The sequence below is a fragment of the Leopardus geoffroyi genome, chromosome D3 (genome assembly GCF_018350155.1).
Source record: "Leopardus geoffroyi isolate Oge1 chromosome D3, O.geoffroyi_Oge1_pat1.0, whole genome shotgun sequence".
NCBI lineage: Eukaryota > Metazoa > Chordata > Mammalia > Carnivora > Felidae > Leopardus > Leopardus geoffroyi.
In genome coordinates this window covers 36,170,682-36,197,128 of record NC_059339.1, presented here as the reverse complement: position 1 = coordinate 36,197,128, position 26,447 = coordinate 36,170,682, and the positions used below count along the sequence as shown (strand labels likewise).

The 26,447-nt window shown below is 40.5% G+C and overlaps 1 protein-coding gene across 11 annotated transcripts in view; it reads left to right on the top strand.

Annotated features, from left to right (window-relative positions):
* The window catches only part of PTPRM (protein tyrosine phosphatase receptor type M), a 796,726-nt gene that overhangs the window by 346,976 nt on the left and 423,303 nt on the right, over window positions 1-26,447 (top strand). For 10 of the 11 annotated variants that reach the window (XM_045459381.1, XM_045459379.1, XM_045459380.1 and 7 more), the window contains exon 5: window positions 3,846-3,961. In XM_045459381.1, the coding sequence (XP_045315337.1) occupies window positions 3,846-3,961 (116 nt within the window). Of the gene's footprint in view, window positions 1-3,845; window positions 3,962-26,283; window positions 26,430-26,447 lie in introns of those variants that run through there. The other variant, XM_045459384.1, reaches the window with a different exon arrangement.

The following is a 26,447-nucleotide window of genomic DNA, read 5'->3' as shown; positions in this document are numbered from 1 at the left end:
AACAAGGAAGCCTGGGATTCTAACCCAGATTCAGGGAGTATACTCATTCTAAATATGATTCAAGCCATAAGCCTTTTTACAGTTTATCCATGGACGCAAGAGTTGTTGTCTCCAAAGAGGGTGCAAAAGATGCAACCCTCATACCCAAAATATCCAAGGACAAAGAAAGCAAGGTCCCCGTTGCTGCAGGTGAAGCGCTACTAGGGCAATGGGGGAAGAGGTCGCAAATGGGGTGCCCAGTCTACCTACCTCTCTGCCCAGCCAATTGCAAACTCTGTCTCCACATATGGCTCCCACACTAGCCAGCTCATACCATGTTCTGTCAGTCTCAGTGTTAGAAAACTCTTCTTTACTCTTAGGGAGCATGGCTGTCTGGAGTTTCTGCATACTGGGTCCATCTCATAAAATCGGAAGTCAGCTATCATTCTCAATTGCCCCTACTTCTCCTGTGACCCAGTTTTTCAGTCACTGGACTGAAGGTTCTGATTTAAAACACACACACACACACACACACACACACACACACACACACACACACAATCTGTTCCTAGGACAACAGTTCCCTGTAGTATTTCTTAGCCTCTGTGCACACATGGCTTGTGAGTTTTCATGTTGGTGTGACCCCATCAGTGGATCTGGCTCCAACACTCAGCTGACCGAGGGGGAGTACATGGCTGTTGTTGTTTTCCTTGGTGTGGATGCCCTCCATCTGGGGTGTGGTCAGGTTTGACTCTGGAGGGGCCTGCCTGCCCTTGTGGGGGCACCCAATTAACTGGAGTGCCTCCCAGGCTCCCCAAAATGGAGAACTTTTCTCTGTGGCTAACAGGAGTGTAGCTCAGTGATCTGGTCACAGGTTCCTCGTTTTGAAAAGCCTCACGTTAACTCCATCGGAGCAGGCGGCACCTACCAGTACATACCCTCGGAAAAGGGGAGTGAGCAGAGTTCTAAATCTGAGACAAATCGACATTTAGGGTAGAGCCCAAAGAAGAATGAACAAAGGAAAAAGCTGAAGGAAAAGGGTTTTGAAAGTAGAATTTTGAAAGTTTTTTGAGGAAGTTTTGGAAAAAAATCACTGTGGCCGAAAGCATTTTCCCTTGGGAGACGAGTCAGGAAGAGGAAGGAAAGAAGGCTGTTGGGCCTCTTAGGGGCCTGCTGATAAACTGAGAAGAGCAGTTTCTATAGACAGGCCGAGGCTGTGTGACTGGCAGACCCCTTGAACAAAGGGCTCCACCAATGTCTCGGGAAGGTTGACAGGAAATGGATCTAACAGCTCCCTCAGGAGCCAGCAGGGCAGGGCAGTTGTGTGTGTGTGTGTGTGTGTCATTAAAGGCTGCAAAGCATAACCCTTTCCGATGAGCTACCTTCGAAACCCTGTGAAGTAGCTAAAATCTGCTCTACACACACCAGCGAACAGAGGAGTTACTACTTCCGTATTTTTCTTCTTTTTTTCGAATGCTTTGTACGTGGTGTAGTTTGATGTCCATGTAGCTAGGGGCAATGTGCTTAGAGTTATTTTACAGGCGAAAAACAGTTCAAAAAGTTTCCAGGTGATGACAGATGTACCATAATGGATGTGTTGTGTTGGCTTCGAAGTAGAATATTCCATTTGCTTAATATGATTTCTTGACAAGCAAAGAGCTTTCTGGCTTTCAGTGTAGTCCTATTTAGTCAGATCTCAAATTCTTAATGATCCCTGTTAATATTGGGAACCGCTAATGTAGGTAAATCGAAAATAATTGTTACAATTTTGTGTAGCAAAGTTTGCTCGTTTGTGTCAGAGGTGAGGTTGGGAGAGAAGAATTCTACAGAAGTTGAAATCGCAAGTAAATAATTTTATTTTATGTTTTTATGTTTTAAAGTTTATTTATTTTGAGAGAAAGAGAGAGAGAAAATACAGGAGGGGCAGAGAGGAAGGGAGAGAGAACCGCAAACAGGTTCCATGCTGTCAGCGCCATGCCCGACACGGGGCTCAAACTCATGAACTGTGAGATCGTGACTGAGCTGATCGTGACAGAGTTGCACGCTTAACTGACTGAGCCACCCTGGCGCCCCGCACGTAAACAATTTTAAAGAATGTAAATTCAGTTTCACTGAATAATACAAACTCAATTTAAATAATATGAAAGAAGCCAACGTGTCAACAGTGAGGCAGGGAGGCACTCTCAGTGGGAAAGCATGGGGGACGCAGACGCAGGTGGGAGGCTCGCAGAGGCAGTGCCATAGTGGGCTGTGCGTTTGCTTTGGAACTGTCCGCGCTCTGGTTCTGACACTCGGTAGGCAAGTACCCATGAGATCTCCCATCTGCAAAATGGAAAAGAATACCTACCTCACGGGACGCTTGTGCATATTCCGTGGGAAATATTCTGGTCCGTGATACTCAAAACCTGTTACCTTTTTCCATTTGCTAAAACCAAAGTTCTTTCAGCTCTTTTGGGAACAGAGGCTAGAAGAGAAATTTGTCTTAGGGACTTTTTACAGAGGTCTTTAAAAACCATGGCATCGTGTTATTCTTGGCCAAGGATAATTTAAGGTAGTGAAAAATAGGTCAGAGGACATTAAATTAATGTATTTGTATTAGAAACAATGACCCATGGTTATACTGCTCTTTCAGAAGTTATTTAGGACATTTTGCATGCTAAGCAGCATGAATGCAGTTTTCGAATTACTGGTGGCCTCCACATTAGTAAAATGGGCTTTTTCCTTGTGCGTTATTGATATTAAAATGCATTTCTCTTTGTTCTTGAGTAGTAACCCACTTCCATTCTTAATTTTGTTCTGCACAGGCTAATATTAGTGCTAGTTTATCACGTTTGGGCTCTCAGTAGTGGGGCACGACTCTTTGAATGTGTCTAGACATGGCCTAAAGACACATTGACCATGGGGAAAAGCTGGCATAATAAGTTTATTCTGGTTATTGTCCAGAATATTTATCCATCCCTCCCAGAAATACCAGCATCCTGTTCTCTTCTTTTTCTACCCCTTAACCTCCCCCTTCCCAGACCCTTGGTTTTATACTGTCATTGCTGTGATAAGAGACTTTTTCCTAACAAAAATAGAAGATACCATAAAATGCAATTCCTGGCCTGTCATTGCAGTTCCTTAACACACGCATTCAGTGTGTTGCAGAAATTTGGTCTGGGCTTCTCAGATCAAATAGAATTATCCTTTATTCACAGGGCTGTCCCCCATGGACACTGTATGAGACTTGATGTTGTTTAGCATTTGGAATCATTCTTTTCTCTTGAATTGGGAGTAAGAATCAGCAGAAACTGCCATGCTGTGGCAGTCCCAACCTAATTCCACAGAGTCCGTCTATGGGGATAGTATTTTTGGTAGTTGGGAAGTATTACATAGGGAATACTGCATACCAATTAGTTGTATTAAAATATATATTACGCACAGCTTTGTACTCAGCTCAAAAAGTTTCCTTGACAACATCATTTAACTTCTTACTGTTCTTTTCATGTTGCTAGTATAAATATCTAATATGTTTTTGTTCAAAACATCAACTAGGCTTCAGTGTAATCTTTATTAATACAGATTTGTTATTACAAGAAGACTGCTGAGTTATGATAATTTGCACAGCAGGAACAATAAAATATCCTCTGTCTTCTTGGTTCTATCCCAGAATGCTTGGCTGCTCTGTTCTTTCAGAGCACACCAAAATCTTCGATGATACCCTTTACAATCATAATGAAATCTCAAAAGCATTCTTATAAGCAAAAGCCGTATTTTTTCAAAGGTAAACAAAATGGGAAGGCCCAAAATTGCAAATAGATTCAAAAAGTCACAGATAAGTTACGAATGTCCTCTTTTAATGCCTTTAATTCTCTCTGTTCATGTAGCCCGAACTCCCCACTTCCTGCGGATTCAGAACGTGGAAGTCAATGCCGGCCAGTTTGCCACCTTCCAGTGCAGTGCCATCGGCCGGACTGTGGCGGGCGACAGGCTCTGGTTGCAGGTATGGTAACTCTCTGTCTCCTCCAGAGGCAGGAGTACACGCCCCCTGGGAAGGGGCCCGGGGGTCCGGGTCAGTGTCACATTGCTGATAGAAGGTTGATGTCCTGAGTTGTCTCTGTTCCTTTCCTTCTTTATTAATAAGTTATCAGATTACTAAGAATTCTAGATAACCGAACTGTTCTTCGCAGACCTTTAAAACATTTTTCTGTATTTTTTCCCTTCGCTTCTGCTTAGCCATCTTGCTTTGAAGATCTGGTTGTCAAAGTACTTTCAGAGCAGGATATTAAAGTACCAGCTATAGAGCTCTTCCCTACCCTTCCTCTGGAGAAATACCCAGAGCATCGCTTACATGTGCGAGTGCACACACACGCTTGTAGGCCTTTTTATAATTTGAATTTCCACAAGGGGAAAAGCCTCAGCTTAGAAATTAACAACTTATCTTCTACTTTTAAGTGTTTAAGCATACGTTTTTAGCGTAGTCATAACTTGTGTGTCTTGTTTTCCAATCCTTCAAATTCCCCCATACGTATTTTGCGTGGCAGATAGTTTCACAGATTTGTCCACGGTCGTGGGAATTCTGAGAGAATGCATGGGATTAAGTGACTTGTCCCCTCTAACCAGAATGCCACCCGCTTCTTTAGGCTCTGAGTTTGATTCCCTTAACCTGTGGCATTCTCCAATTTCATTCTTGTTTCTTCCTTTTATGCACTGATCTGCAGGATGCTCACTCTTTACCGGGACTAGTGTTGATTCCTGCCCACCCCTCTTTCCTTATGGATCCTGGAGTTGACTTTGTTTTGGTTTGATTAATTATATACTTATTTTAGTTTGCTGCTGAGCTAACTTCATGATTTAACCCCTTTGTGTATCTGTTCCATTCCATCATGGCTTCCACTTCACGCATGCCCACCTTTCCTCTGTGCGTATGACCTCTCCTCCTCTCTTCCCTCTTCTTCAGTGTCACAGTGACTGTGCCATGTCACATTTGCATGACACTCTATAACTTTGAAATCCTCTTACCTTTTTGTCATCACAAGTGAAATAAATGGTCGTTTTTATTCCTCTACTTCTGGGGAAAATGGAAGATGGCCAAATGTCCTCTCCCCGTATTCAACAACATGGTGACAACTGAGGAATATGTTCTGGAGGATTCTTCAATAGTCTTGGACCCTCTGCATGATTCCTCACCCTTCTACCTTGATGTCATTGTTTTCTCATCTGCTACTCTCCCTGCGAGAACATCCCTGGCCAGGAAGTAGGAATGTAAGCAGAGGACTGAGATTGCATGCACCAAATTCATCTTTACCATTTTCTTCTCTCTAAAAGTTTGTACTTGCTACTGTAAGAGATGTTGCAGCCCATGAGAACTGTGCTCAACCCTGATCATCAGTATTTGACTTTGCTTCTTCCTTTATATCCCACTTCCCAGTTCTTTTAGAATCTTGATGTGAGAAACTGAAAATTATTTTTCTTAGCTAGCAGTTGTTTGGTATTTAACTCCATCAAGATGGTCTGTGTATGGTAATTGATGAGACAGACATTTTTAATTGGCATTTTCCACAATGCATTAGCTGCCTCCTAAAAATGACACTATCCTGTCATCTTTGATTAATCTCTAGAAATCTTAATTTTTCATGGAAAATAGTTTGGGGCTCCTGATATTTGTGTTAATGTTACTTCAGAGAACACAATATAAAATCTAAGCTCTGGCCTCAACAGAGTCTTAGATATTCCTAAAAATTTACAGGCACATTGAGGATACAATTTACTTTTTTTGTTTTTGCAAATGTCCTGGGTTTGGGATGCCCTTGGTTCAACTTCAGCATTGCCTTGGGCATTGGGGATCTGTAACTACTTTCTTCTACAGAGTGGGAGAGTTTTTAAAAGAGAATCTGTCACATAATAGGGAGAGAGCTAGCTGCTGTTTTGAAAAACAGGTCTAAATGCAGCGTCTGAGCCCTCACTCCATGAGAGTCACATGGGGAGTTTTTAGAAACTTCCTGATCTACATCAGGATTCTGATTTAATTGGTCTGCGGTAGGGCCCTGCATATGGGGCTCCCCAGGTGATTCCAGTGTGTGCCTGGGGTTGACGATCACCAGTCTGAAGCAAAGCGCAACACATGTTCCAAATCAGGAAAGAAAAAGCCAAAACCTAATGTATAACTGGTATCTGTATTCAGTCGCCTCGATCTGACTGTCATGTTGAATTTCCCATGTCCCCAGACTCTTGTTTTTGTTCTATTAAATTTGATCATTAGTGTTGATAAATTGTTTTTACAATCCATCCACTAATGCCTTCCATCATCTGTTACCCAGCCTTTCCTTGCCCTTCTTGACATCGGTGACCACCTGTTGCCCTGTGGCTTTCCACATGGTCATGCCCTAAAGGGCATGATACACACAGAGGTGTTGTGACTTTGAAATTCTCAGTGAATCTTAGTCTCTCCTGGACATGGCATGCTATTTGGTTCGTGAATCTTTGTGATGTGAGAATAATTTTACTGCTGCATGATTTATTTCCTCTGGTTGCATAGGCATCTTGTAGGGAGGTGTTTACTTTATTAATAACTGAGGAAATAAGACCAGTGTCCTTCACTTGCAAGAATGGTTTCTATTAAACTGTATTTGTGCAGAGTGGCTTCCAGCGGTAAGGAGGATTTACAGCACGTGATGGTTTCACGGAGCCCTCCTGCCCTCCTCTTGCCCATGCCCTGGCCTTTGCCTCGGGTCATTCAGTAGAAATTGTGGGGAGAAGCAAACCTGGAATCATGGACCAGGTCTTTCTAGTCTAGAGGTACGAATATGGGCATGTCTTCATTACCCCATTGCTATAACAGTTTCAAAAATGCTTGTCTGCATACAAAGTCACTCACATCCTCAAAGAAATGCTGAGATCTAGGCAGAAAAATGAATGAGAAAAATATTTCTGGCTCTTTTTTCCTGTAATTTGAATCTTCTCAATGGTAAGTCAAGGTTTTGAACTGAATAATACATTTTTCACTGGGGAACATTGATATTTTGCAGTATAATCATTTGTAATAATTTGGTTTACTTGTATTACCATATTTTGAGTTCTACCACAGGCATTTGCATAGAATTTCATCCCTGTATCCCATGGTCTTCGACTTCTTTTATAGATGGGTTTGGGGTACAGGATTGTGCAGGGTCACCAAAGTAAGTGGCATGGCTGGGGCTAGTACCTCTGTTTCTTTTACCTCACCAATGTTTGATTCCACCATCCTATGCCATCTTCCCATATCCCAGTGCTAGGTGAATAGGTAATATGTACTTAGCACCCTGTTGGAAGAATTTGGATGTGACTGACCTTGCATGATTAACATCAGGGAGCCACCATGACCTCCCCCCCACCCAAAATGCATATGTATTACATGTCCATATCGATCCACCTCTATGAAAAATGGCCAGTGGCTTGACTGTTTAAAATACAGATTAAATATGATCACTGTCAGAGCCTTTCACAAAAACACGGTACACATAAATCTGATGATGACACTAATGAAGAAATGTTTATGATTAACAGATGTGTCCCATCTGCTTACATTTTCTCCCATGTCAACTGTGGGCTATAGGTTATTGTCATCATAGAATTGGGTGTTCTAGAATACAGAATAGCAAAGTAAAGCACAGTTCACAAGCATCAATTAGTATAGAAGCAAAAGACTTCCTACTTTCCAGACAATGAACAGTAGGAAGACCACATCTACAAAACTGTTTTTTTTTTTTTGTAGTTCAAAAGTGATGTGCAGTGCATTTGTTGAAGATGCTTGCTATATGCTATCAGATACAGCAATCTATGCATACAGCAGGGACTGTAACTGTGGGAGATACTCAGATGAAATGTATGTGTAAAATCATTCAAGCACCCAAACACGACAGTATTGCCCGTTACTATCAACATTCTGATCACTGCGGAGCCTACCGTTTGAACATATCGTGGAGTATATGTAGATATAGAATACAGTGAAGAGAAAATGGGATTTTATATGTTCTTTTTTTAAGTTTATTTATTTAGAGAGAGAGAGCGAGAGCATGCATGCACAAGCAGGGGAGGGGCAGAGAAAGAGGGGGACAGAGAATAGCAAGCAGGGTCTGACAGCAGGGAGCCCAACGTGAGCAATGAGATCATGACCTGAGCTGAAATCAAGAGCTTGCTGCTCAACCAAATGAGCCACCCAGGTGCCCCTAGATGTTCTTCTGTTTTACTTACAAGTTATGCTGACAGGCAATTTCTGACATACGTGTTTTTTATGTAGTCCTAAAAAAACGCTTATGGGGGCGCCTGGGTGGCGCAGTCGGTTAAGCGTCCGACTTCAGCCAGGTCACGATCTCGTGGTCCGTGAGTTCGAGCCCCGCGTCGGGCTCTGGGCTGATGGCTCAGAGCCTGGAGCCTGTTTCCGGTTCTGTGTCTCCCTCTCTCTCTGCCCCTCCCCCGTTCATGCTCTGTCTCTCTCTGTCCCAAAAATAAATAAACGTTGGAAAAAAAAATTAAAAAAAAAAACCCTTATGATTGTATGATTGTATTAAGATTACTGTTGTTCTTTCTTAAGTATTTTATTTTAATAGATTTTTCTTTATTTTCTTTATTTATTTTGAGAGAGAAAAGAGAATGGCATGGGGGAGGGACAGAGAGAGAAAGAGAGAGAGAGAGAGAGAGAGAGAATCCCAAGCAGGCTCTGCTCTGTCAGCACAAGCCCAGCATGGGTCTCAGTCTCAGGAACTGTGAGATCATAACCTGAGCCGAAATCAGGGGTCTGATTAACCGACTGAGCCACCCAGGTGCCCCTTAAATATTAAAATTTTTATTTTCCTACATAATACTGTTTCTCCTGAGATTAGTGTTTATAACCTTTTTTAAATTTTCAATAAATAGATAAAGATGATCACCAAGGCTAATATTGATGGTCACAAATGTGAAGATGGCTTGTGCACCTTCTTTTCTAGGGAACACAGACCACCTTGCCCTCTTCCCCTGAATCTCTGTAGTTTGGGCATTTTTGTAATTTTTGTTATTTAATTCATTTTTGATACATTATGGAGGCTCCTCCAAATTCCTTCCCCTTCTTACTCAGTGTCTTCATTGGTTTGGGCTGTTGTAACAAACTACCACCGGCTGGGTGGTTTAACCAACAAACATTTCTCCCAGGTCTAGAGACTAGAAGTCCAAGATTAGGGGACCATCATGGTAAAGTTTCAGTGAGGGCTGGCTCCCTGGTTTACAGACATCCTTCTTACTACATCCTCACATGTGGAGAGAAAGCTCTCAGCATCCCCTTTTCTGGACACCACTTCCATCATGGAGACTTCACTCTGATGACCTCATCCAAACCTAATCACTTCCCCGAGACCTCACCTCAATAGCATCACATTGGTGATTAGGTTTCAGCCTATGAATTTTGGAGAGACACAAACGTTTGGTCTGTAGCCTTTGGCTCCCACATCAAATTCAGAAGTGGGTGGGAAATGAAAGCAGTTCAGCCTCTAGGACAAATGGCAGAAATCAGGGAGGCAGTGTAGATGTCTTCTTAACAGTAGATAATATGGCAGCTCTGATCAAGCCAGGAACTGACATGTACACATTAGATGAATAGTCCCTGGCAAAGGAAACCTGGAAAATAATAATTTTCTGTCAACAGATCTTAGGGGCCCCTATCCTTTTTCAGGAGCTTACTTTTTAGAATCACAGAATTACGTTAACATCAGAATGTGGAACAGTCTTCAAATTAAATTCCTTATTTTATAAATGAGAAAATGAAAACTCAGAAAAGGTAGGAAACTTTACCACTATCATATATTAGGTATTTATTATGATGTGTATTAAATACAGTTTCACTTGCTGGTAAAGGTCAATTATAAACCTAAAAATATTTACAAATTAGTAAGTTTCATCATGTGGACATTTTTCTTCATTGAGTACTTGTCTTTCTAATAATAGTGTTTTGTTTTGTTTTGCTTTAACCAAATATGTTCAGGTTAACTGTGAAAAATATCTGTGTTAACTTTGGGACCATCATAGTGCAACATAATTGAGTTTTACTTTTTTAGCACATAGAACTTAGTGTTTGTTAGAAGTAAGGCACCAGAATAACATTTTTAAATGATTTCATAAAATAACATCTGTTCAGGGGTGCATAGGTGGGTCAGTTGGTTAAGCATCCAACCCTTGATTTTGGCTCAGGTCATGATGTCACAGTTTGTGGGATCAAGCCCTGCGTCAGGCTCTGTGCTGACAATGCGGACCCTGCTTGGGACTCTCTGTCTCCCTCTCTCTCTCTCTGCCCCTTCCACTTCTCCCTCTCTCTCTCTCAAAATAAGTAAACATGAAAAAAAAAAAAAACCACAAAAATTCGAGTTTTAAAAAAACACACATCTGTTCGTAGAAATATAAAAGGAAATTGGATGGTGTTACTATGATGTACTATATTAAAAACATCGGTTGCAAGGTAGCACCTAGAATCGTACCTATCATGTAACACATGCTCAGTAGAAACCTGCTCATGGGACTTGGCTTACTGACTGCCTGAACAAATCATGTGTCTCCTCCAGGTGAGTCTAAGAGATCCATCATTGGACCAGCAAAACAGGCACAAAAAACAGGCGCAAAATCGTTCTTTCTGAGATGCTTGTTATATGGGAATGATTTGTCTCCAAGGGATGGTTTTGAAAAGAGAAGGGACGTATAGAACCTAGTGGTGCCCCTTTTGCTGATTTTTCAGAGTATGCTTCAATTATCATGCAGCGTTAGAGTAATTTTGGAAACAAATGTGGTTAATATATCATCTTTCCTAAACCTTCATTTCTTATACGTTTCCCCTAGGTGTTTTTTTATTCTGTTGTAAAATTTTGTTTTCTGATTCACCCCTTAGGAAAAAAATCCTTGTCCCAAGACCTTAGTTAAAGGTAATAGAAATATACCTCTCAAGGATAATGTGTTTGAGCCCTCACTATGACAATAGAGCTGTGTCATAGAAATTGATGGATGAACCCACCGCCCTCTTTTCTTTCTTTGTTTCCTTCTTTTTTCTTTTTTTGGTGTGGAATATAATTCAGTGTGAGTTCTAAATTTGGGAAGACTGAATTTCTAAAAATAATGTTCACTTAGGATTAAAACTTTTTTAGTTGTTGGCCTAGAGATTTTTTTTTTTCTTTTGAGAGTTTGATACATAATTCCACTTAACTGGGTATGAGTTACCCAATTGTGAAAATAGTATTTTTCACCAGCTTAATAAATTTGTCACATTTTGCTCAGCTAGATTGTTAGACCTTTGGGTTTTGTTTGTTTGTTTTTGTTATTTTGTTTTGAGAGAAAAGAGAAAATCTAGATTTTTGTAATTTAAAATGGTTTTCAAGAGGATACATCCTCTGACCTACTACAGAATTTGATTTGATAATGAATAAATTATAAACTATATTACTAGCATTTATATTACTGACTTCAACAGATGTGTTTGATTTTTTTTTTAATGTTTATTTATTTTTGAGAGAGAAAGAGAGAGAGACTGCAAGCAGGGAAGGGGCAGAGAGAGAGGGAGACACAGAATCCAAAGCAGACTACAGGCTCTGAGCTGTCAGCACAGAGCCTGACGCAGGGATTGAACTCACAGACTGCAAGATCATGACCTGAGCCAAAGTCAGACACTTAACTGCATGAGCCACCCAGAACCCCTCAATAGATGTGTTTGAAATAAAGGAATTACAACTCCATTTACTGAGTGAACATTGCTGTGTGCAAGTACTCTGCTAGGCTATGTACATGTACTTTTTTTCTCTGAACTGTTCCCTGGGAGCGCTGTCTTATATGCTCATAGAAGAAGAAACAGGCTTGGGAAGTTTTAGTAATTTTTCCAGTAGCACATTGGTAGTAACAAGAGCTAGGATTTGAAACAGACCATCTAATTCCAGAATGTACGTCTTTAACTATAATGTCTCTTGCATAGTACAAAGACCCAAACATTTCCTTGTGGATTCATAAACATCATGTGGTAATTCAAGTGGCTTTTATCAGAATTTACAAATGGCTTTTATCAGAATTTACAATTAAAATTGTATTCATGTGTGTGGATGTTACCTTCGCTTTTGTGTTAGGGAATGTGTATGTTTGGTCAACCTTTCTTGGTGGCTTTTAGTTTCCTTTATAAATTGTGAGGGAAAAAATCAGAACTGTGTATCAGACCAATTTTGCTGTTATATATAAAAGCCATAAAATGATTTGAAAAGAAGTAAAATTATGGTTCCCTTGGCAAGCTTAACTTGGCTATTTTATACCATATATATTAAAGCATAAATTTCACATCACTTACCATCATAGAAAATAACAGGAATGCACAAAGATGACTATCTTCAGTTGCTATAGGAACCATTTGCTCCTTAAAACTTTGAGTGGTTGAAATTATATCCATTATTGTTTTAGTCAGTTGAATATCCATATATACATATATATATAGAGAGAGAGTACAATACGGAACATTCAGCCTGAGACCACCAAAAACCTTCAAAGCATATGCCCTATGTTTTAATTTAGTGTGATTTGGGATTAGCTGAATTTAAAGGTAAAGGCTTATTTTACATTAAAACAGTATGACTTACCTAGAGCGATTCCAGGAGGCATTAATTAATAAATTTTATTTTGTGATATTACCCAACTCAATGAAAAGAGATGTAAACTGCTGTTGCCTCGAGAAGGATGCCCCAGAAAAAGCTGGAGTAGCAGTTGGAGAGCTTTGTCTTCCACTGCAATCCAAAGGTCTCCGGGCCAGGATGGGAAGTTGTGCTTTGAAAACTGCAGGTCAGGATGGTTCAGTTTGGAGGGCAGAAGAGAAAGGCATCAGCTGGTCCCCTTAAGGATTGCTTACTTTGGACTCAAGAGCCATAAATCCCATGAAAGCAATTTTCTGTTGCTTTTCTCATATTCATCAAACGGGTCATTTGTTTCTCTTGCTTCTAAGAATCCACAGCTCTGTCATGAGAAGAGAAGACAGGAATGGCTGTGCTCCGGAATTTCTGTGATTGAGGGCTGAGAATACTAATGTCCTGCCTTTCTATCTCGTTTTTACTGATCCAGGCCTTGGACTGAGGGTCCTGGAGAGTTTGGACACCATTAGGATCTCTAGTTTTTTCCTATTCTGTCTCTTTTGGAAGGAGTGGGAAACATGGAAATGTTTTACGTAGGAGGTTTATACATCTGCCTTAGGTGGCCTTCTGGAAAGTCCTAGAAGATTCCAGTCTTGTAATCTGGAATCATGTACAGAGGCAAGAAAGAGAGAAGTTTCCTTAACTCCTTCCTTGAGATGGAAAGAAAATTTGGCAACTTTGGGTGGGCTTTGATTTTAAAAACTTCTTTCGGACTGTAGAAGGGAAACAGAACAGAGCATGCTGCATTTAGTCTAGTTGTGAGTCAGTGTGAGACAAGACCACGACATCTCTGACCGGCACAGTGGCAGCCAGGCAGTTCCTACAGAGGGTGAACTTTGAAATCGTAGCGCAGATTGTTACTCTCTTCTGTCTCTCTCCTACTTATTACACTGCCATCCTTCCTTCCCTTCATTCAAAAGAAAAGAGATTGGCTGTTGTCCAAGCGTAATAAAATTGTTTGTCTCTGTTATAAGAAGTGGTGTCCACTAAACACAAAGGACAAGTGACTAATTAATGGGGTTTCTGTTTATTCTTAAGATTTGGAAACCCATGATTACTTTCCCTCAAGAAATGTATATTACACACTTTCCATGTGCTGGGCATATGCTCATTAGTTATGCAAATAGGCCAGCCTGACCTGGGTTATGGCTCCCCTTTGTCAAAGTGCATTTTCTCTTCTACTGTTGGTGGTACCTTGATCATATAAATGGCTTGATGCATTTGCAGGAGGTGGATGGCATCTAGACAAAATAGTTCTACAGCACCAGAATATTTATAAGCCGGCAGCAAAATCATCTGTTTTCCTGGGGAAATAATCATGGTTAAAATAGTCGTTCAGAAATACAGAAATGAGAGATTATTTTCTAATTGCTTCGTTGAAGAAAAGTTTATTTTTACTTTTATTGTAGATATTGTGAATAGGTATAGAGGTAGAGAGATAATGTAGCAAACTTAATACACTCAGCGTCCAGATTCACCACCTAACAATAGGTGGCCAATTGCTGACTTTCTGTTTCCACCTGCTCCCCTTCTGATTGTTTTGAAGCAATCCCAGTCATTGTATCATTTAACTTGTAAATGTTTCTCTAAAACAGGGGCTGGCAAACATTTTCTGTAAAGGGCCAGATAGCAAATTTTGCCAGCCAGCCAGCCAGTCTTTGGTACAGCTGCTCAGCTCTGCTCTTGTAGCAGGAAGGCAACCACAGACAACACGCCCATGAACGAGGGTGGCTGTTTTCAGTGCAGCTCTCTGTACAGACATTGGAATTTGCATTTCGTGTGATTTTCGTTGTCAGAAAATATTATTCTTGCTTTTGTGTTTTTAATCATTAAAAAACGTACAAACCATTCTTAGCTTTTAAGCTGTACAAAACAGGTAACAGGCTGGATTTAGCCTCAGACCCCTGCTCTTAAAGATAAGAGCCCTTAAAATAATAATGATAGACACCGAGTGTGCCCTGGAAAAACAGCCAGTGTTCAGATTTCCTTGACTGTCTTATAACCTTATTTCTTTTAGCAATCTGTTTGCATCGTGATAGCAGTATAGTTGACACTTTGCAACGGCACGATGAGTCTCTTAAGTCCATTTTATCTTTAGGTTCTCCATCCATTTCCCTATTTGTGATGGTAGTGGTTGTTGCTGAAACTGTGTTTGTCCTATACAGTTTCCCATATTTTGGGTTTTGCTTGCTGCCCTCTGGGAGTGACAGCTAATGTGTTCTTCAGTTGTGTTTCTTGCAAATTAGGTCCCTTTTTGTGATGTTATCAGCCAATGATGACCATTTCTACATTCATTAGTTCATCAAGGGTTGTAGACTGGTTCTATGATATCCTCCCTTCTCGGTTCAGTAGCTAGAACACTTCTAAAAAGAAAAGCTCTCCCATATCAAATATTTGGTTACCCTACTATGTAAATGATAAAGGGAAGATGGTATAAACGCTTGATATTTTGTCTTTTTCCAGCAAGCTTTCAAAAATAATGATGCAGTTCACTGGCGTCACCAAAAAGTGACCAAGGGGGTTATTAGTAATATTGTTGCTGTCACCAACATCATGGGCATTGTCATCACCACCATTGTCGTCACTGTCATTGTCCTGAACTTAGGATTTAAACATATTCGATGTGTTCTGATCTCTGTTACGTATTATCTTTATTGCTGCTCAAAGAAATAGGGCTTACTCAGGGTAGGTGACCCCTGTTGTGGGCCATGTCAGATGGCTTTCTTACTTTCTGACAATATATTCCAGGCCTATATTTTACATTTTCCACCTCGATGACCTAGAATTAGCTATTTCTCCAGGGATCCTTGGTTCTTGTTTACTGGGAACTGATCATTAGAAATTACAATCTGAGCATAAGAGGTACTCCTTATCACACTCTTTTGTTTCTGGATCTTCGCATTGGGCTCAGCTTGGGTATATACATATGCACACATACATACACTTAAGAACATGTCCTGAGATCATATTGACAATTTCAATTGAAATTCCAAACCATGAGGCTTTTAGCCTCCTTTATCTTGCATCTTTAGCTTCTTTCAGCTATGTTTTCGGAAAGAGTTGTGTACTGTACGGCATATTGATTGGGGAAAGTAATGTTCTTAGCCATCCATATTGAGGACTAGCCCCGTCTTTTAGATCGTGAATGATGATGCAGGCCCTGCCATCTTCCTCATATTATAGAGCCATTATTACAGCTTTAGAATTAAAAGTCAATCCCATGCCTTGCAAACCCAAACCTTGAAACTAACAGGAAATGTCAGTCAGTGTCACGCCTCTTAGTTTCCCATGGCTGGGTTAATCCAGGCAACAGCTGGATATTTGACTTTAAGACTTGTAATTTCATTGGTTTCTAACTACTGCAGTTACTGTATATATCCTATATTATTTGGATGAACTTCTCTATAAAATTTAAGTAACATTATTGAAATATTACAAATATATAATGAAATGGACTACACCTATCAGAATGAGATTATAAATTTCCATAATCAAATTTTTACTTGAAAATGACTATAAGACTATCACATGTTCAAAGAATATGCAGCTTTGGATATCTCCATGTTACTTTGGCTATCCGTATATTTTTTAGCCAATTTAAGTATACTTGTTGATGTATATTCATAGTATATGGTAATAAAAGTAAGAATTTATGGTTCTCCTATTCCAAATTGGTAAATATTTGGGTTAGCTTGGTTATGGACTACAAATCAAAGGTCAACAGTATCTTAGTTATTAAAATTAAAAAAAATGGGCTCCAGAAGGTAGAATTTTTGAGTTACTCAATTATTATTGGATTTAGATTACATAAAATGTTTCAACACAATTATCCCGGGCCCTGCTGATAGTATTATGAACCCAGTGGTAAGAATTTCAGTCAGTATCATACAAATGAGCACATTTGCAAGTGGGATAATATAATTTTCCCTGTTGGATAAATGAAGGTGCATTTCATCCCCACATGTATGGCTAAGGAAGGGTGACTGGCCAGTATCTCCTCCAGGCTTGTGCGCTCAGAACGCCTTCAGAATGCCTGGGATTGAATAATCTGATCCAAATGCTGCTAACGTCCCAGACCTCAATTTCTTTCAATCATTGCTCTGATTATGGCAAAACTATTTCCAAGAGACTTAATATGTATCTTTTTGATGGTAAATTACTGCTCATTTAGAAGTCCTACAGTGAGTCCCTTGCATAAAGAAGGTTGTAAGCCTAATTTAAAGGACTGTCAGTACTTTTTTTTCTGTAGCATGCTCAAATTGAAATACACGCAAGTTTAAAGATACTCTTGCTTTTATACAAAGCTGGATTTAACCCCCTAAGATCATTTCCTCTCAGACATGGCCATTATGGTTGTTTCATTAAGGTAACAAAAGATGGGTCGGCAATTTCCTTAATAACCCTGGACGTGTAGGTGCCAGGCTGTGCATTAAGTATGGGCCTTTGTTCCTGACAATCGTGTCCAAGGTTCTCTTTCGCTACAAGCTCTAATATTCTACAGAGCAATCTGGATTCCCATCTTGGTGATGCCACATTGTCCTGCTGTAATGCTTTTGAGAACATGGAGGGCCAGTCCTTGGTAGGGCAGCCTCTTCCTAACTCGGGGAGAATTCAGAGAAAACTTCTGGCAACTTTTCTGTCTCTACCTAGTGTACATTTTCATCATTTCAGTCTGCCAGAATAGCAGAAAGTTTCCCATAGGCTCTGAGATGCTTGGGATTACCGGAGGTTGTGAACACATTGTCCTATCTGGCCATTCCTGTCACGGAGAAAGACACATGGGAAAAGGAATCCCATGCCTTTTTCTGTCACTCTATATCAGAGAAAAGAGGGCCGTTATTCCCCATTCTTCCCTGTTTATTTCTGACCTGAGGAAGCGTATCTGTGGATCAAAAAGCATCTTAAAAATCAACTTTTTCAGTCACCCATTCAATGCCTAAGTCCCTTTGATATAGCCATCAACCTTCCCTTGGATGCACCAGGCATGGTTTTTGTGCTAGAGATATTATAGAATTAAGATCTCTGCCTCTGTGGGGCTTGTATTGTAGTAGGGGGTGAAAACAATGATCTCTGCCTCTGTGGGACTTGTATTCTATTAGGGGATGAAGATAGTGATCTCTACCTCTGTAAGACTTGTATTCTGGTGGGGGTAGGGGGAGACAATGATCCCTGCCACCATGGGACTTGTATTCTAGTAGGGAGAGATAGACAATGACCATGATAAGTAAGCTATGTAGTATGTAAGAAAGTGCTCAGTAGCATTAATAGAAGCAGCTAGGCAGGACACGGGGCATCAGCCGTGCCATGCAGGAGAGGTTTCAGTTTTAAATCTGGGGCCCAGGTAGGCCTCCTTGGAAATGTACTTGAGCAGGACTAGAAGGAGATGAAGGTGGGGGCTATGGGGATAAGTTGGGGAGAGCCTTCAGGAGGACCAAGGCAGAGAGACCTCAGGGGAGGAGCGCGCCTGGGTGGGAAAGAGCACGGAGCCCGGTGTGGCTGAAGCCCAGGTATCCCGCAGACTTGTGGGGAGTCACGGCAGAGTGGTATCAGAGTGTGTGTGTGTGGGGGGGTGGGTAGGACTGGTTGTGTACATTCTTGGAGGTCACTGTTATTCCAAAATCTAAAATGGAAAGTTCTCCATATCTAATTTAGTAGCAAAACTTGCCCAGTTTTGTAATTTGCTTGCTGATAAAACCTGACCTGAAACTTTTTAAAAATTGTTTTTAACGTTTATTTATTTTTGAGACAGAGAGAGACAGAGCATGAATGGGGGAGAGTCAGAGAGAGAGGGAGACACAGAATCCGAAACAGGCTCCAGGCTCTGAGCGGTCAGCACAGAGCCTAACGCGGGGCTCGAACTCACGGACTGCGAGATCATGACCTGAGCCGAAGTCAGACGCTTAACCGACTGAGCCACCCAGGCGCCCCTGACCTGAAACTTTTTAATGGTTTGTTTTTGGTCCTTATAGTCACATGTTTTGATGAAGAAATATCAATATCCCTGCAGCATCACATACGACTCTTCTGGGCATCCCATAATATACAGTATGGAAACCTTTTTTTTTTTTTTTTTTTTTTTTTTTTTTTAAATTTTTTTTTGACGTTTATTTATTTTTTGAGACAGAGAGAGACAGAGCATGAATGGGGGAGGGGCAGAGAGAGAGGGAGACACAGAATCGGAAGCAGGCTCCAGGCTCTGAGCCATCAGCCCAGAGCCCGACGCGGGGCTCGAACTCACGGACCGCGAGATCGTGACCTGGCTGAAGTCGGACGCTTAACCGACTGCGCCACCCAGGCGCCCCTGGAAACCTTTTTAAAATTAAAAATAAATATGGGGTGCCTGGCTGGCACAGTCAGTTAAGCTCCAGACTTCAGCTCAGGTCATGATCTCACAGTTTGTGGGTTCGAGATCCGCATTGGGCTCTGTGCTGACAGCTCAGAGCCTGGAGTCTGCTTTGGATTCTGTGTCTCCTCCTCTCTCTGCCCCTCCCCCACTCGCCCTCTGTCTCTCTCAAAAAGAAATAAACATTAAAAAATGAAACAAATGAAAAATCTGAATTCTGGACCACATTTTACCCAAAGAGTTTCAGATAGGTCATAGAGCCCCATGGCCATGACATTCCAAGGCAGTGCCTGCGTTGCACGTCTGAGCTTTCAATTTTGGAAGGCGGCTGTCCTCTTCCTCTTGGGTCCTCGGTTTCCAGGTGCTCACCAGCTCCTTACCTGTGGAGATAAGTGCTGTACCTTCCTCTGCGTAAGCCTCCTTCTCATATGCTCCAGAAAACGGGGTGCCCAGAATGCTGTCTCCTGGGGGTGTCTCCTGGCACCGCCTCTCCAGACGCTTTATTTCTATTAATACGACTGAGAGCGGAATTAAGTTTGACAAAAATCTACTTCACAGTCTTCATATACATCGTACAGTGATGAAGGTGGTCCAAAATCACGTCTCTAATTACCCACTTGTAAAGTCAAGGATGTACAAGAGTGGCTTACATTTATTTTGATTGATATTTATCTTGTTAATTTAAATTCATTGCTAGGCTTTGTAGATATCTTTTTCCTTTATCCCATTTTATTCATTCACACGCTGGTTAGTTGTCACCTGTGCATGTGACAAAGATACCTGTGACTCTGTCAACGACATTAATAGACGTGTTGGAGGAGGAGTCAAGGATGTAACCTGTGCCAAGGCTCCAGAAACACGCTTCAGCACCCATGCTGACAAGCAGCCAAAGACTCCGGCCATTCACAGGCTTCTAGTCCATCCAGCCTTCTTGGCATCTGTCCCACATCGCTCTCCTCTTGTCTACAGAGATGTCACAGGCGATGCCGCCTGGTGCCTTGCCAACAGCTGTAAACACTCTGTCTTCCTCCTTTCTAACAACCCAAGAAATAGGATTTGACACTAACAAAGTGAAGGGTGAGCACTGTCTCCTCCTCCCCCCAACCCGATATCTCAGGACATTCTCTCATGTCTCCTCCATCAACCCAGCTGTGAATTGCTTCTTCATGCATGTTATCAATCATTGAGTTAATATAGAACCTAAAGTTACGGTGGGACCTGACAGAGTTTTTTCAGCTTCAGGAAACAAGGAGACTGTTATTAAAATGTAAGTGTCAGAATTTCAAAGGAGACAAATAAATATCATCCAGGAAGTGGGTCTTTCCTTCCTGTGTGAGTTACAACTCTTTCTCCAGTGTGGGCATTTGGTCTGCTCTCATTTCTGTGCCTCTGCTGCCTCTGTCCCTGCCATCTTTGATCCTTTCTTCTGCTATGTGCCCTCTTTCTTCTGTCACCTCACCCAGCTTCTCTCCACTCCTTTATTTTTATTTTTATTTATTTTTAATTTTTTTAAATGTTTCTATTTATTTTTGAGACACAGACAGAGCATGAGCAGGGGAGGGGCAGAGAGAGAGGGAGACATAGAATCCGAAGCAGGCTCCAGGCTCTGAGTTGTCAGCACAGAGCCCAACGCGGGGCTCGAACTCACGGACTGTGAGATCATGACCTGAGCTGAAGCTGGACAGTTAACCGACTGAGCCACCCAGGTGCCCCAACACTCCTTTATTTTTAAATATTTATTTTGAGAGAGAGAGAAAGAGACAGGGAGCAGGGGAGGAGGGGCAGAGAGACAGGGAGAGAGAGAATCTCAAGTGGGCTCTGGGCCGTCAATGTAGAGCCTGCCGTGGGGCCCGATCTCATGAGCTGTGACCCAGATCTCATGACCTGAGCCGAAATCCAGAGTTGGACACTTAACCGTCTGAGCTACCCAGGCACCCCTCTCTACTCTTTTTGACTGTCTGTGTTTACACTACAGCACCCCCCACCCCCCTTATTCACAGTTTCAGTTACCTGTAGTCAACTGTGGTCCAGAAACAGATGCTCCTCCTCCTGACATACACTGAGGTCAGTAGCAGCCTAATGCTGTGTCACATGCCCCTGTCATTCCCCTCCCCTCATCCCATCACGTGGACATTTTGTCACCTCACAGCCTCACAAGAAGGGTGAGTACGGCACAACATTAGACCGTATTCATGTTTTTACTCCAGTATATTGCTATAATTGTTCTGTTATTAGTCATTGTTGTTAATCTCGTACTGTGCCTAATTTATAAGCCAGGCTTTATTATGGGTGTGTATGTATGTGTAGGGGAAAGGTAGTGTTTACAGGGTTCAGCACCTACCCGGGTTTCCGGCCTGTGCTGGGTTCTTGGAACACACCCCCTGGAGATGAGGGGGGATGACTGAATGCCCCCCCCCTCCCTTGCACATCTCACTTTTCCTTCTTTTTTACTCGTATTGTTTCCATCTTCACACCTTTGTTCTCCTATTGCTCCCCTGCCTCATTTAGGCTTTTGTGGTCTGTTTTCTGCTCATTTGGTTCACGTTACGTGATGCCTGAATATTTGCCAGACTTCAGGCAGCTGTTCCAGACATTTTCGCAGTGGAATTTTCTGCTTGTGTGAAATTACTGATGATGCCACAAATTTAAATGAGATGCATCAATCTGAGTGATTAATCTTAAAGATATTTAAATATTGCCATGCATCCCTAATTCTAAGTATACATTTTAGTAGTTCTCCATGCTCTTCAGTTAAATTATCTTAAGCACACTTAATCTTATTTAGTCTGGTTTATTTGTTCCATTTTTAGAAATATCCACTTGTGGATATTGAAGATGTGAATTTCAAGGAATATCGTTGTCTTGTGGAAAGAGGTCAGTATACACTGCACCTCAGAATATTACAGAGAATTTATCATTCTTGAAAATATTAAAAATGGGATTCATTTTAATTTTACAATGCTATCTAAGAAGAGAGTAACTGAATTTGTACTGTGGAAGGCCTGCAGTACCACAAAAATAAATATGATTTTTTTCTGAATATTTGATCTTTTACCCAAGATAAGCGGAGAGGTTTTTTTCCCCCCCTACTTTATACTGTTTTGGAAATATTGTAAGATCAGGGATTCAGGCCAGTTTTCTGTCCTGTTTGATCTGTTTGTAATATCTGAAAGGAGATAGAAAATAACTTGATTTTAGGAGCCATTTGAACTCACTCTCCTTAAAAAACAATTCTTGTAAATAGATATTAACTCTCTGTAAAGCCTTTCGTGTTATTTATAAAAAAAAAAACTTTAAATTTTTCATTCTCTTTAAACCTACAATTTTGGGAATAGAGATTGTCTAAACATCATTTATAATAGTGAAATATGTGAATAATTTAAAAGTATAGTGATAAAGAAATATATAAATAAATAATAGCTATACCCATAAAGTGGGAAACATTAAAAGGCATGTTTTTGAAGCCGTCTAAGGGCGTAAAAAATTCTGTAGATATCACAGAGATAAACCACACACATAGGACCACCATTTCGTATTTTATTTAAATTAAAATAATGTGTCAGAAAAAGTAAACTAAAATACCCTGAAATATGTACAATATTTATCTTTAAGTGATGAGATTATCTATAGTTTTTAAATGTCTGTATTTTTTATTTTTCGTATTTAAAAAAGTTTCTGTAGTAAGCATTAGGTTTTATTTTTATTTTTTTAAAGCTATCTTTAATTTTTTTTTTTAACATTTCTTGTCAAATTGGCTTACATACCACACCCAGTGCTTATCCCAACAAGTGCCCTCCTCAGTGCCCATCACCCATTATCCCTTCTCCCCCCAAAATAGTTACAAATATTAGATTTTAAAAATCCATTTCTTTTTTTATCATCTTTAAGAATATAATTTTTAGATCCCACACATGAGTGAAATCATATGATATTTGTCTTTCTCTATCTGACTTACTTCATTTAGCATAATACCCTCTAGGTCTGTCCATGCTATTGCAAATGCCTTGCCCTTTTTTAAATCCGATTGTTTGTTTCTTGTTGTTGCTGTTGAGTTAAAACACTTCTTTACATATTCAAGATCTTAATCCCTATCTTATGTATGATTTGTAAATATTTTCTCCCATTCCATATTGTTTTAATCTCTTAATAGTGTCCTTTGACGTACAAAAGTTTTTTGTTTTTAATTTTGATACAGTCTAGTTCATTTTTCCTTTTGTTGCCTGTGATTTCGGTATTATATTTAAGAAATCTGTTCTGAATCTAACATCATGAAGCTCCCCCCCCCTCATGTTTTCTAATAAGATACTTACAGTTTTAGATCTTAATTTTAAGTGTTTGATCTATTTAATTTTTTTATGCAGGGAAAGATAGCAGTCCAGCCTTAGTCTTTTGTCTTGTGCATACCCAGTTTTCCTAACACCAATTATTAAGAAAACTATTGTTTCCCCTTTGAGTGGTCTTGGCACCCTTGTTGAAAATCCACTGACTGTATGTGTATGGGTTTGTTTCTGGGCTCTCTATTTCATTGGTCTGTGTCTGTCCTTATGCCAGCGCCACACTATGCTTTTGACTATTGTAGCTTTGTCCTAAGTTTTGAAGTTGAGAAGTGTGAGTCTTTTAATTTACTTTGTTTTGTCTACGGTAATGACTTGTGAATGGAGCTTTTGCTAGCCCCTAAGACCTAAACCTATCTGAAGGATTTGCTTATAGCTCTGACAAATCAGGATGCATGACTATTGTACATCTTCGAAAAGCCACAGGTTTGTTTTTTTTTTTCATTATCCTGATGGTCACTGTATTCATGCCCTATTGCTTCTCTAACAAATTACCACAGATGTAATGGCTGTATTTATCTTACGGTTCTGGAGGTCAGAAGTCCTAATATAAAGTGACAGCAAGACTGGTTTCTCCTGGAGGGTGGAGAATCTGTTCCCTTTCTTGTGTAGCTGCAGGTTTTGGCTCATGATCCCTTCCTCCATCTTCAAAGCCTCCATCTCCAGCCTTTGTTTCTGTGGTCACATTTCCTTCTTCTGCATTCGGCCCTACCTGCCTCCTACCTTGTAATTCCATTGGGTCCATCTGGATAATTTAGTATAATAGTCCCATCTCCAGATTCTTATTTTAATTACATCTGCAAACTTCCTTTTGTGATGTGTAGAGAGCATATTCACACATTCTGAGAACTAGGCAGTAGACCTCTTTGGGGACAATTACTCTACCACAGTCATGATGAATGGTCAGTGTTGCTCACTGAGGGACACACAGAATCTCTAAAATATCTTTATTTTCCGTATTGGTCTCCCTTGTAAATAAAGACTGGTTGTCCAGTTTTACGATCTGGGATATAAATCTGTTAGTTTAGCAACCTCATATTTCTGTTCTGCCTATGGAACATTTTTTTTCCACTGGGGTTATGATTTTTAGAGTCAGCAAATATTTATTGAGTTGTATTTCTCGTGCGCTCATGTACACCAAATGAATGAGATCTGTTTCTTGACCTTGAGGACATTATATTCTGCTAGAAGAGGAAGATGTTACTAAAGTATAATAACACACTGTTTGTCGATTTGATTTCCTAAATGTCTTTAGAATCCTTCCTTCCTCTCTCTCATCCCTCTTTTTGTCATTTGTTACTGTGATTTCTAAACAAAATTAACCAATTTCCCTTGACGTCAGTTGGGGTCCCACATTCTTTCCTTCAGTCTGTTACTGTACCCATAGATGTGTTCATGTCACCCCTTTACCTAAAATCTTTTCGTTTCTGGCATCAGGATGAACTATAATCCTCAATTCTTTGGTATGGCCTGTGTTGTGCTCATCTTTCTGGCTTCATCACCTGTCATTCCAGCTGCCTTTTTTCTAACTGAATGGGATCAGTTGTACTTCCTCTGTTGTGCCCTGCTCTCTTGGCTGTTGACTTTTGCAAAGCTCTTCTCACTCACTGGGCTCCATTTCTCCTCCTTTCCTTCCTGAGAAACTCCTGTGCATACTCTAGCCTGGCCTCTGGTAGTGCTTTCTAGAATGCTGACCCAACCTTCACAGCCTTCACCAGTGTGGTTCCCTTTTTCTGAGTTTGCTGTGTTTTGCTGTTCATTGCTCTTTACTAGAATCATTGCCTTGCTTGTCTGTTTTTCTAGCCAGACTGTAAATTCAGTTAGGTAAAGGACTCTTCTTTTAACTCCATGCTCCCCCTATATGATACAGTGCCTGCCTCATAAAAGAGTTTTACTAAGTGTTGGTTGAATGGGTGCTTGGATCCATATACATTTGAAGTATTTAATACAAGATGACCTGCAGATTTGAGCAAGAGAGATGATTTGATATGGATCCTAAGCTAAAATGATTACTAGTTAGCACTTGGTTTCTCCTTGCTATGTACTATTTCTCTTGAAGAAACTAAATCTGTTTCTGTATGATTTCAGGATGTGGGATTCAAAAAGAAAGCCCCCATTCTGAGAATTCATGTATTAGAGTTGTAAGGTTGTTCGTTTGAAGCTGTTTATATTAAAGAATAAATCTGTGGCATGAAGACAACTAGGAAGTAAAACTCTTCTCGACATATGTATAAATCCAAAAAGGAGGTTTTCCTAAACTTGAGCGCTCTCAGTATAGCCTTGAATAGCTGTGAGTGATCAATAAGTATATACTTTAAAATTCTTTTGAATGAACCTTCTTTTGAAAGAGGCTTATTCTAGTAGGAAAAGTACTCCAGGATTACCGTCGAAGTATATTCTGACAAGATTCATGCCACAAGCGAGGAAATAAATAAGTAGATAGCCCTTTTTGTTGCTGTTATTAATAAACACAGATAGGAACTCTGCCTTTCTGTAGGGCTTAATTTTTTTTTTTCAAAACTGGAGATTAGATTTTGTTTGGTTTGGGTTTTGGTTTGGAAAAAGACAAACTGAATTTTATAGAGTTAGTAGATCTAAGGGTAATCCTAGTGGTAGAATGTGATTATTTCTTTGCGAGGAAGGATGGGAGGCTGTATAGAATACAGAGAGGAATGCCTTCCCCCATTGTATTAATTAATAATGCTAGATCGATTTTATTGTGTTTTGTTTTCCTAACTTCTTGGTGCCCTCCATCAGACCAAATTCAGGGGATTAGTAAAAACCAGGACATGCATAAGAAATGTAACATATATATGGAACTTCATATTCTGAATTATAACTTTTTAAGCTATTAACAAAGCTCTTTTGACAGGTAATATGAAAGGTGAGGTTGGTGGAACTCTTCTTCCCCACTCCTGATGTTTCCTTCCCAATGGCAGGAACTGTACCAGTGCAGCACTCTGATGCCTTTTCCCTGCCCAAGCAAGAGCTGCCTGGGAAGGAAGCTGTGAGCATGCAGAGCCCAGCCCCTTCTTTGGGAGCTAACCCCCTGTAGGAGCCCTGTTCTTCCATCCTGTGAGTTTTACAGCAGCACCCAACATACGGGAGGCCTTGTGGTTTTCTAAGGTGGCCTGTGGCTGGGTGAGTGAGTCTGTTTAA